Source organism: Canis aureus, chromosome 1 (genome assembly GCF_053574225.1).
Source record: "Canis aureus isolate CA01 chromosome 1, VMU_Caureus_v.1.0, whole genome shotgun sequence".
NCBI lineage: Eukaryota > Metazoa > Chordata > Mammalia > Carnivora > Canidae > Canis > Canis aureus.
The window spans coordinates 74,754,568-74,766,490 of record NC_135611.1 but is presented as its reverse complement, the minus strand read 5'-3'; the positions used below and the strand labels follow the sequence as shown (position 1 = coordinate 74,766,490).

Genomic DNA, 11,923 nt, shown 5'->3' with positions numbered 1-11,923 from the left:
ATGATGTGATATATGAGCCTAGGGGAAAAAGATTTACTTCCCCATTAAACCTGGGGACAAAATTAAGGGTAGAGTTGATGGAGAGATAACTACCACTGCAGAACAGGCTCAGGACTTTATCATGAAGACAGACCTCGGCAAGGTCAGCCTCCCTCTGTGGCTGAATTTCTCTCCTGAGAGACAACCACTTTCCCATCATATGGGAAACATGTGGCTCCTTGTTTTTCCCTTCTACCAAAACCTATTTGCAGACCTTTGTTCATACTAAAGTGTAAATGACTGATTTGTGTATAAAGGGTCTCTCTTCTAAAGAAAATACATAATTTTAAAACTCCAAATATTCAATCCTCCCCTTTCTGCCCAAGAACATAACAGACCACTTCAGTTGGATGTCCAAGTGACTTCAAAACCAACAAGCAACACCTAAGCCAATTATAATCATACCACCAATTACCCCCCAGGTCAGACTGCCTGCCTTTCCAACTTCCCTAAGCCTGCTTGTGGGCCATGTTTCCCTTCCCACCTGCTAACATAGGACTCCACCCCTCAAAAAGTCTCCGAATTCCAAGTACTTCTGGGGAACCCCAAAGACTAGGTCCCATCAGTTCTCAGATCATACATGCCTGTGACATGCATCTGACATTTTTATCTTTCTCTCCTACTCCAACCTCCTCCACTTCACCCTTTAGCCATGAACCCCAGCTCACACCGTGCCCTCCCTTTGCCAGCCAGCTCTCTGCTCCTGGGTACCTGTATGTCCCCTGGACACAGCAGGCCACCCCAGGACCTGTATCAGTACACGGGAGAGCCCAAGGGCCAGAACTACACTGTGTTCTACGTTGAAGTGGGAGAGTTCTCTTCCTCTTTCATGTGCTATACTGTTAGGGAGGTCCCAAATCAGTCCTGCCTTCCTCCCTATACCCCATGGAAGGAAATCCAGAATTAAATCTGGGGATATTATCTGAACAAGATCTTCTACCTGAAATGACCACCAAGCACGCTGTCTTTCTTCGATAAATAGAAACATCACCAAAGGGCCATTTTTCATCTTGATGGACAAGCCAACCAAGCACTTTGCAGTATGTTACCCAGAGCACAATCACAGTGCAGTCAGCTTTTATAGCTCAACCTGCCGTGACCTGTCCCACTCCGGAGAAGCCTCAAATTACTCCCAGAGGCCAGAGAAATTAATCCGACATTGTTTTAGATAACCCTAGCACAAGACAGAGATTTGAGTGGCTGAGAATGCCGCAGAGCTCCCTACTAACAGGATCTTGTTTAGGAAAGCCCATAACAAAACTGCAAGGGTATTCTCCAAAGACAATGAACAGATAATTGCGCCAATCAATTTTCTAGAAAAAATCAATGTATTGGCATCCTGTGAAACTATACTCCTTGATGGGTGGTTTGGGGGTCTGCCTTGTTTTTTTCTCCCCTGATTCTAATCCTGGGCAGCCCTCTGAGTCTTGCCTTTTCAATGGATTGTTCTCTAGCAGCACTTTAAAAAAAATCAGCCTCCTTTTTTTTTTTTTCCCCTCAGTCAAAAGAAGCAACAAAATCTGTTGATTTCATTTATGTCTCCTGGGATTCTAAAGACTCTAAAAATATCGGCTGTCAGCCCTACCTGTGATCCTGCTGCTGGGTATTATGACCTCTTGGAAGTATTGCTCCATCTGTACTTCCTTGTACTTACCACCTAGCTCCTATGCCCACTTTCATGCTAGGGATTTCCAGTCCTCCCATTCTTCACCCTCTTAATTGCTCCTTTCTGTGTGGACAGGGTTTGCAATGCATTTTCCTAAAGAGCTTTTATTCTTTTGTTTCAATTACTGTTTTGAGAAGGAAACCAGATGAGCTCTTTGGAATTACCTACCATGTCTCAGGGAAGGAGAAGAAAGCACCACCCCCACACGGTGCTGCTCACCAAGATCTATCAGGACACCAGGTGAAACAACTCACTGCATCTCCCTGCCCTGACACTGGCCATCAGACAACCTGCCATCCCCGAGGCAGGGCCCAGGAAGCCACAGATGAATACAGTCTCCACAGAGGATTTCTGAGGCAGGTGAGACGCACCTAGCACTCTGTGAGTCATGCAGAACACCGTGACATGGTCTGCCCTCGTAGAAGGTGAAAGCGTACTGGAGAAGTAATATCAACTTTTGGGAAACAATGAGAGAACAAGGAGTGAGCACAAACCTACGGGGCCGGACGGTGCTAATTTTTAGAAAACTAGGATTTTGGGGAAATGAAGGTGAGTCAGAGGAAGCTTCTGGAAGAGACCAGGCACTGAATGGGCAGGATTAAAAGAGGCAGAGGGGACCCAGGAAAGCATTTTCGGTGTGGGTGAGCAATTGTAGGAAAGGTAGAAAGGAGGCTGTGACAGGGTGGAGCAGAATCAGAGGCCCAGAAGGAAAAAGCAAGCCATTCAAACACACCGTAGAGAATAAGGTTTAACAACCACGCTGTCTGCAGAGGTGAAGACAGGTGTAAGAAACCAGACAGGGGTTGAGGTCTCCTCTTCAGTAGGGAACTGTTGTAGCCATGATCCTAAGGGGACAAGGGGAAGGAGGGAGTACAATGACCCGGACATGCCAGCTCTCCACAGGAGGCCAACTGCAAGAATCTGGGCCTTGTAAAGAAAAGCAATCCCACCCCTCCAATCCCTGCCCCCCACCACCAGAGAGCCTGCAGGGAAGGAGCCAAGGGATGCCCAACCTGACCCACTCCTACCTGCCACCGTGCACCAATCTTGCACTGGTGCCTCCCACGACTAAGGTCAAGCAGAGAGCAGAGAACCACTAGTGGCCATACTGGAAAGGCCGGACACCTGCATGGAAAAGGGCAGAAAGGGCATCAAAGGGACAAAGGGGTGCAAATCAGCAGACCCATCACCCCGACACAGCAGTGCTATTAAAGTCCCGTAGCAATGCTGGCTGGAGGTGAGGGACATTTAGGGGAAATGTAGTTGGTGAGGCCCCCCGAACAGGTGAACCACAATCAGCCCTCCTGTCCTCCAAGTCTCTGCTCAAATATTCAGTGAGCCCCCCAAGCCCAAACACAGTCTAACCCATCAACTCCAGTTTATTTCCCTCACAGCATCATCTGCAACAGTTCCACTCCTGTTCTGGGGAGAGTGCAAGTCTCCCCCAAGAACCCCTCATTTGTCATCATTCCCTCAGCACTGAGAACCCTGCCTCCTGGGGTCCTCACCTGGTGAATTCTTAGACAGTGATCACTCACGGATGAGAACAAAACATACAAGCCTGAGACACAAACTGTGCTAAAAGCAACCTCCAGTCTATAACGGAGCTAGAGAGCAGGACAAGAAACAGGAAGGAGAGGGAGAAATGCCCTTCCTTCTGAAGGTCCCATGTCCTGCCCTGGTCACAGCAGGTGGCCAAAAAGTATGACCCTTTAAGCTCTCTGCCACCTCCAAGGGGATTTCGCTGCCCCTCCTCAATCCAGAGCTGGAGAGAGCCAGCAATCCGGTGGCCAAGCCACTGCCCGAATGGTCCTTCTTATTGGCTGAAGCTCCTGGGGCAGGTCACCGAGCTCAGAGAGCCTTTCCGGTTGGAGAGTCCCCAGCCATACATGGATTTATGCTGCACCCAGTTCCTGGGGGAGGAAGGTCTGTTCTGACATCAAACAGTCCGTCAGCATCGCTGTTCCAGAAACTGTTAGCATGATGAGTGGGCTGCACAAAGGTAGCGGGGTAACGGTTAGCTCATCTCTAATTATATGGGATTTACGATTAGGCAGCAAGTTTATTTTGGAACACTGCGGTAACAAGACACACAGCAGTGGTGAGGACGAGGGGGCGGAGTTCTAGCTTGGCCTTTAGAATATAATAGCTTGTCATTGCCATGGAAACCAGCTCCCCGGGAGTTGCAGGCACCTTATTCTATAATTATAAGAGATCTGATAAGAGCTGAGGTTGGGGGGGGGGGGCGGGTGGTGTGTATTTTTTTTTTCCTCTATAAATTGTATTCGGTGGCTGAAAATAGAAGAACCTGGAGAACAAAGCCTGTTATTAACTACCATCTGCTAAAAGGCGTCTGCACTTCAGCTGCCTGGAGAGGCTCTTCCTGCAAGCTCTGCAGATGCTCCCAGAATGCCATGGGTCGCTCAGGACTCAACTTGCCGGTGCCTGGAAAGGCGGAAGGTGTGTCCCGGCCAACCACATGCAATCATGGCTTCAGGCTGAAATGGCTGCACTGGTTTGCTGGGATGGATTGCACCCTCCATGTGAGGGTGGGCTGCTCTGGCCCCCAGCCCCAGGGCAGTCTACGGAGTGGGTCTCCTTGTTTCCTCCCCAAGCCTATCCCCTCATTGCCAAATTTCAACTCTGGGTGGAATTACAGCCACTCCCCTACCCTGGGGCTTGAGCTTGAGCAAATTTCTTAAGCTCTCTGAACCTCCGTCCTTTTATGATTAAAAACTCTTCAGAGGATTACAAGATGAAGGGAACATGTTAGGCAAACTGGAAACTTTGTCGCACACAGCTGGATTCTCTGAAGAACCCAGCCAACTTGCTTTGGGAGCAAATCACCCTTCATTTAAAAATTAAACCCCCTATTTTCCAGTTGAATGATTTTACCAATAATTCCACAGTAGATGTTAAAGAGAACAGAAATACCCCTTACGATAATAATAATAATAATCAATACTTCTCAATTGTATAGCATTTTACAGCCTAAAAGTGTCTTCACCATATTTTATTGTGGTTGTATATTGCCTGACTGGATTGAGTGCTGTGTTGATTCATTTATAAGCCCAAGCAATTTGGAAAGCTTCTTTTCTAAAAGGCCTTCTTTAAAAAAAAAAAAAATGGGTCATGGTCATTAAAATCTGAAGCCTAGCAGCATCAAGTATGGCTGTGTATGTTAAGGGCACTGAGTCAATAAAATCACCAGAAGCTGTTTTCTAAAGCTATTCAAACTCTAAAGAGTTCATCCAATTGCCCTCTAAAAGCAGGAAATGAGTGAGAAGAATAGGGAATACTTCATTCTATTCAAGACCAAAGTCAGCCCGTTGTCCCACATTAATATTCTTCACAAGACAGAGACATTTGGGGAGAGGGGTGGAAATATCACTATTACATTGCTTCCCCTACTACTTATGCCTCCCGTGGACTGCCCATCTCTTCTGGAAGGAGGATGGTGTCCACTGTTCCACGTCTGCCGTCATTTGGGATTACATATGGTTCCAAGTAATAAAATCCCTAATGAGCAATGGTTCAAATTAGGTAACAATTTCCTTCTCTTTCCAGTAAAGCTCCACAGGGCTGATATAGGGGCTTGGCCCATGACGTTCCCCCAGGTCACCAAGTGGTGAGCTCTATCCCCGGGAACTCTATGGTCCAGCGTGGCAGCTAGGGCTGGCCTTCATGAATGTATTCCAGAGAGCTAGAGGACGGACAAAAAAAAAAAAAAAAAAAAACACACAAGGGAGAGACAGTGTGAGCTGCCTGCCCTTTGAGGAAGGTTCTTAGGAACTTCCATCCAGCAATTTTCTCACATACACATACCACTGGCTTGAAGGCAGGAGGGTGCATATGAGGGCCAACCAGCAATCTTCACGCGTGCCTGTCACATTTTGACTCTGCTTCCACATCATTTTTTTGCCAGGTGACACCACCTGAAGTCATCCTCAACTACAGGTTCAATTTTATGGAGCCAGGAGCTAACCCTTGGACTAAGCTCCAAATAAACAGCATCTCACAGTTGTGGATGCACGGCCATGCCACAGGAATGAAGGTATACTTTGAACCTCACTCCTACCCTCCTATCCTCAAGGAGCTTACCTTCTCCTGTGGTAACCTCAAAGCCCAAGGTTGACAATAGCCAGAAACTTAACCCAATCTGGTCTAAGCAAAAAGAGCGAAATTACTAGAAAGATGATGTTCTCTGACTGAAGACTAAGGCAGAAGACTGTGGGTCTAAGGAGGACTGGAATCAGGCACTGCAAAGCCATGCAGGCTCTTGTTCTTTGTCTGCATGGGTATCTTTCTTGCCGATGGGTTGCTTCTTCCATGGAGGGGAAAGGGAGCTGCCAACGGCTTCTGAGTTTTCCATCCTATAACTTCAGCCGCTTGAGAGAGTGACCGGATGTTCTCTCTGTTTCAAAGTCAGGAGACACCCAGGAAAAGAGTCCAGCTTAGTCAGGTGCTAACCCTGGGTTAAGTCAGGTGGGCATGGCCAGCTGAACCCCAAAGACAGAGCAGGAAAAGGGCAGTTCTACAAACAGGGAGCTCGTCAGACAGGGTAAGCCAACAGGTATTCATGGCAAGTCATTTTCTAAGCTCCAGTGATAGATTTTCAAAACAGGTCAAAATTCCTTGGGAAACAGCAACAGAGCAGTTGTCACTGAGTACTCACTTGTGTACCTTTGTCCACACAATTTTCAGGGCCCCAAGGTCCCTCTATTTAAATGCTTATGTTCCCCCTGTGGAAACAGGCTCCAGCCACAGGTCCAAAAGGCAGATATGTGTGCCCTCCAGGAAATGCTGGCCTTGCCCAAATCAAGACCTCTGAATCAGCAGGGCATCAAATACCCAGGAAAGTATCAGACTAGCTTTTCTTTTCCCCCACCATAAAGGTTAAAACAGATGCAGGAAAAAGGACTTTTAAAAAAAAAAGTGAGCCCAATCACACAAAGGCTCAGGAGAGAGTGGTACCTAAACACCCCCATGTCTCAGGATGATTAACCCCCTGATGATATTTGGAAAATCCTCTGCATTTCCACCGCACCATCCAACAATGAAGAATACGAAAAGCAGGTCAAAGTAATCACTCATGAAAACATAAAAAATGTATCCCCTGCCAGAAAAGACCGACCTTGTAGCTACTGTCTCTGTATACTGCATTAAACGGCCTCCCACCTCCACCCCTGCTGAGGCCCTGCTGGCCAAGATCATTTTCAGATCTGTTCTCAGCACCTAGAATCTCATCTCCATCATTTTTCTCTCAAGAGTGAGAAAAACAAGAAGACTAGACATATCAGCTCAGTCACCCAAGTCATTATGAAGCCACTGTCATTATTCATTATTAAGCCATAATCAGTGATCTCTAGAATATCCCTGCTTTCCCATAAGGGGCTCCCTTAAGAAAAACTTTGTTGTTATGCCTCAAATCACAGAAGAGCCACCTGGCCTGCTGACAGAGCAGCGAGGAACTTAGCCCTGCATGGATGTCTTACCCAGGCTGCACTGTATGGTATTCAGGAGCTAAATGGGGAGACCGCCTCCCCACAGGAGCACCAGGGCAGTTAGCATTGTAGAAACAATACTAAATTAGAGTTCAAGCCACAGCTCCATTAGTTTCCAGGAGACCTCAAGTCATGTAACCCTTCTTATCCTTGATAACTGCCAAAATAGAATAATACCAACTTCAGGGATTAGATGTGGGTCTATAAAAGTATTCTGAAACTGTAAGCTTTTAACCACAAGTAAAATGAAGGGTGTTGGCATCATTAGCGTGTATTAAAGACAGAGCTACTGAAATGAAGACATTCATACCAGCAGACCTCTGGAAGAAGTGATCATTTATATGGGTTTTCTAGTTGCTACTGAGAGTAAAAACTACAGATCAGCTATCAGAAATGGGGCTGGGGTCAGAGCCCCAAATCTCTTCTTCTTCATTCTCTTCCTGGGGAAGGTACATCATGGAGTTCCAGCAAGAGTGCATCAATCTTCATTTATGAATTAAACTTGCATTATTCCTGATTAAAAACAAATAAAAGAGCCCCCTTTCACTTTATATCAGTGTTGCTTACTCCTCAAATATAAATTCTCAAAATAAAATCCATTTCACTGCCATTTTTAAAAATCCATTTTATCTGCCTTGTCTTCAGCCTTTGAAAGCACCTGCCAGAGCTCTGAGCCAAGGTCACAGGGCACACAGGTTAGCTGCAGACACCCCCATTCATCCACAGCAAATGCTCAGAGTGTCTCTCATCCACTTTCTCCTCAGAATCTCATCTTCACCTGTCAGTGATCTCCTGGCTCTTCAATTCCAACTGCAATCTTCCCTTGGACTTTATTTTAGATTTGTTTATTCAGAAAACACTGAGTGCCTGCTCTGTGCCAGGCACTATTTGTTCACAGTGAACAAAAACATTAAAAACCCATGGCTCCCTGGAGTTCATGGTCTAGCTTACTCCTGATTCCTAAGGTCAGAATCTTGGTTTCCTCAAATGGGTTCTGACATGTGGGGACCAGCCCCACATAGGGCTCTCTGCTCATCAGGGAGTCTGTTTCTCCCTCTGTGTCTCACCCTGCTCATGCTCACACTCTCACTCCCTCTCTCTCAAGTAAATAACTAAAATCAAAAAGAAAAAGAAAGAAAGAAAGAAAGAAAGAAAGAAAGAAAGAAAGAAAGAAAGAAAGAAAGAAAGAAAAGAAAAGAAAAGAAAAGAAAGAAAGGGAGAGAGAGAGAGAGAGAGAAAGAGAGAGAAAGGAAGGAAGGAAGGGAGGGAGGGAGGGAGGACTTGAACTAAATGGCACATGGGATTTTCTAGAAACCAGGCTCACTAGGTTTTTCTTTATTTATTTATTCATGAGAGACACAGAGAGAGGCAGAGACACAGACAAAGGGAGAAGCAGGTTCCCTGCGAGGAGCCCTACACGGGACTCTATCCCAGGATCCCATAATCACAACCTGAACCAAAGGCAGACGCTCAACCACTGAACCACCCAGGCGTCCCAAAACCACGCTCACTAACACCAAATAAACTACAATAGGGCATACAAATCCAAAAAATATAAGCATTTCAGTTTCCACAGCCTCCTGTAAGGAATTCTCAATAGAAAATGGCCAAGGTAACCTTCGCTCCTTTGGCTCGCCTCTTCTAGATGGATATGCCACCTGGGTCCCTTTCTGTCTAAAATTATCTTGGATGTGTCCATTACGTCTCATGGGGCTGCCTCTCTGGAACCATTTAGAGGGCAAAAGAAAGGGAATAAAAAACCTTCTTTAAAGCAAGAGTTCTAAGTAATTAAAAGACCAAATTTACTTGTGTTCAATTCCTAGCAAACCTGATGCTCTATCTTTGTTCCTGAACAAGAGTTCGAAGTTAAAAAATAAGCACTTCACTTCTGCTATCAGTTTGAAAATAAGCCACTGGGTCGTGGGTTTTGTTGATTTGCTTTTTCATAAACTTTACAATGTTATTCATTAAGCACATGTAGAGTTTTAAAAGAATAGCAGAGCTTTTAAGTTGGAGGCCAGCTAAGTGACTCTAGATCCAAATGTTCCCAAGCACAACATCAAACACTTATGAAAGATGCAAAATCGCAATAACACCAGAAACAAAGGAAATTAATAATCCAATGTTCTCTGGGAGAAATATACACTAACCAAAGCACAGATGAAGCCCTGGAATAGAGGAGCAGAGAAAGGAAGTAAAAATGCAATCCTCTTTTGACTGAAAAACTCTAACTCAGAGATGTCAGGCCTTTGTTGCCCAGATAGCAGGTAGCCACTGCCCTACTGTAATGAAACCACCTTCTGAAATGACTATTGTTGGTTTTATACTGAAGTCATTAGTGCTGCCTACAAGGATTTTTCTCTCCCTTCATAGATGCTAGGATTGCACCTCCTTGATCCTTTGATTAGATAGATATAGACACATGACTCCCTTTTGCCTGAAAAAAGTGATGTGTTACTTCTGGATGGAAGCTTTAACACCCAGTGCACATTAGCCACACTCCTTTGGCCTCTGCCAAGGGGACAAGAAGCTCTCCAGATAGTGGCTGCTCTAACAACCTGGATCTAGGAGTGAGAAACAAACATATTATTTCAAGGCACTGAGGGTTCGGGGCTGTTTATTAATGAAGCACGACCCAGCCCATGCTGACTTCAACTCCTATATCTTAGGTTGCCAGATACACCTCACGAAATATCAGAACCCTAGTGGATGTAAGAGTGAAAAACATGCATTTAATTTTTTAAGTAACCAGAAGCATTGACATTTTATAATATTTGCATTTTCAAAACTTTTTTTTAGGTTCATAATAATTAGATAGATCAGGTGTTGGCAAATTTTTCTATGAGAGACCAGACAGTAAATATCTTAGGCTTTGTGGGTCATACATACAGTCTTTATTGCAAATACTCAACCCTGTAGTGTGGATTGTTTTTTTTTTTCTTTTAAGATTTATCTTAGTGAGAGCACGAGTGTGTGAGTGGTGAGAGGGTAGGAGGGAGAGAATCTTCAACCAGACTCCCCGCTGAGCAAAGAGCCCAACAGGGGGCTCCATCTCATGACCCATAAGATCACAACCTGACCAAAGCCAAGAATCAGACACCTAAACCGAATGAGCCACCCAGGTGCCCCAACCCTGCTGTTGTACCACAAAAGCAGTCATAGACAATGTATAAGGGAACATCCGTGGCTGTGTTTCAACAAACTTTATTTACAAAAATAAATGGTGGAAAAAAATAAATAAATAAATGGTGGGCCACACTTGGCCCACATAGCACGATTTGCCAACTCCTGAGAGAGATCACTGAAGAGATTACAGAATCAACTTTGTACTGACTTCCCCCACTATTTGGCTTCATTTATCAGCTTACATATTGTTCATTACACTGAAAAATCTTTCTACAGCTGCGTTCAGGACAGGAATCAAAGCCTGAAAATGAATTAATTTCAAAAATATTAGAGCATCTGTTAATTAAGTAACTGTGCTGGCCCCACAGGGAGAAACATGGTATAGTTAAAGACAGAACTTCACCATAAAGGGAATTAGGAAAGAGATCTTTTTTTCCTAAGTGAGAGCCATTAAATTTTTCTGATTTCATCATGATCAAATATTTACTACAAGAAATGCAGCATGTGCTGAAGCCACAAAAATACAATATAAAAAATTACTCACAGGACACATTTCCTAGGTACCTTGCATAAATATTTAAAGCTTCTTTTGGTAAAATTTTCTACCAAATACACTGGAAAACAATTGCTTATACAATGCAAATGTAACTCTTTTCTTAAAAAGCAATTATTTTTATCAAGGAATTGAATTTTCACAAAATGAAAGAAAAGGCCAATTTACTTATTTGAGCAGTAAATAAATAAATATAGGAATGAGTGAATAAAATACAGACAAGGGTCTGGAACTACTTGCTATTGCAGTAGAGTATATTATTGGCTCAGAGTTCTTTCTTCTTCCCTAATCCTTACCCATATTCTCTGAAGTTCACCTCCCCCGTCCCACTGATGTTGTGCTCAGCCGAGTGACTTGTTTTGGCCAATGGAGTGTCAACAGAATTAATAGTGTGGCATTTCAGAGCAGAAGCTTTTAACGATGTCTCACAAGTTTGTTTTTCCCTCTTGCGCTCTGCCAAGAGCCATCTGCCATCTTCCATGGGGAAAGATGGCCCTTTGCAGTTGTTACCTATAATGTAGAACATGTGGAACAGATTTGAATATGCACTTAAACCCAACTCTTAGCCCAAAGCAGAACCACTCCAATCAATCTACAGATCTGTGGGTGACAAAATTAATGCTTGTTGTTATATGCCATTGAGATTCTGGAGTTGTTGTTCTGCAGTGTTATCACATTAAAGCTGACTAATACAGCTATTACTTATCATATTATTTGCCACTTGATATTATCTATTTTGTATTATTTACTAATTGTTCTTGCTTAATCAGAAAATATTTTTTACATTGTCATACAAAAAATCATGGTTTGTAAATAAACTGTCATCGGTTTAGTAAAAATGTCTCAACTCTCTTAATAAACCCAGATATCAAGTGTGACTAAGCCTAATAACTTCATGGAACTCACTTTCAAAAACTTTTTAACTTTCCAAATTTTTAAATGGTGCAGCATGGTGGTATTTTGAAATACTAACAGATGTGTCCTTTATTATTCCATAAGTTTCACTGAATCACTACCTGTAGGACCTTTTCTCAG

At 44.0% G+C, this 11,923-nt stretch overlaps 1 protein-coding gene across 12 annotated transcripts in view; it reads right to left on the bottom strand.

Moving 5' to 3' along the window:
• Positions 1-11,923, bottom strand: part of LOC144318164 (uncharacterized) — a 111,873-nt gene that overhangs the window by 76,220 nt on the left and 23,730 nt on the right. For 9 of the 12 annotated variants that reach the window (XM_077904966.1, XM_077904975.1, XM_077904968.1 and 6 more), the window contains 2 exons: positions 11,185-11,398; positions 2,734-2,830 (listed from right to left, as the gene is read on the bottom strand). In XM_077904966.1, coding sequence (XP_077761092.1) covers positions 2,734-2,830; positions 11,185-11,398 — 311 coding nt within the window. Of the gene's footprint in view, positions 1-2,412; positions 2,551-2,733; positions 2,831-7,548; positions 7,723-10,397; positions 10,637-11,184; positions 11,399-11,923 lie in introns of those variants that run through there. The other 3 variants (XR_013384036.1, XR_013384041.1, XR_013384035.1) reach the window with 3 other exon arrangements.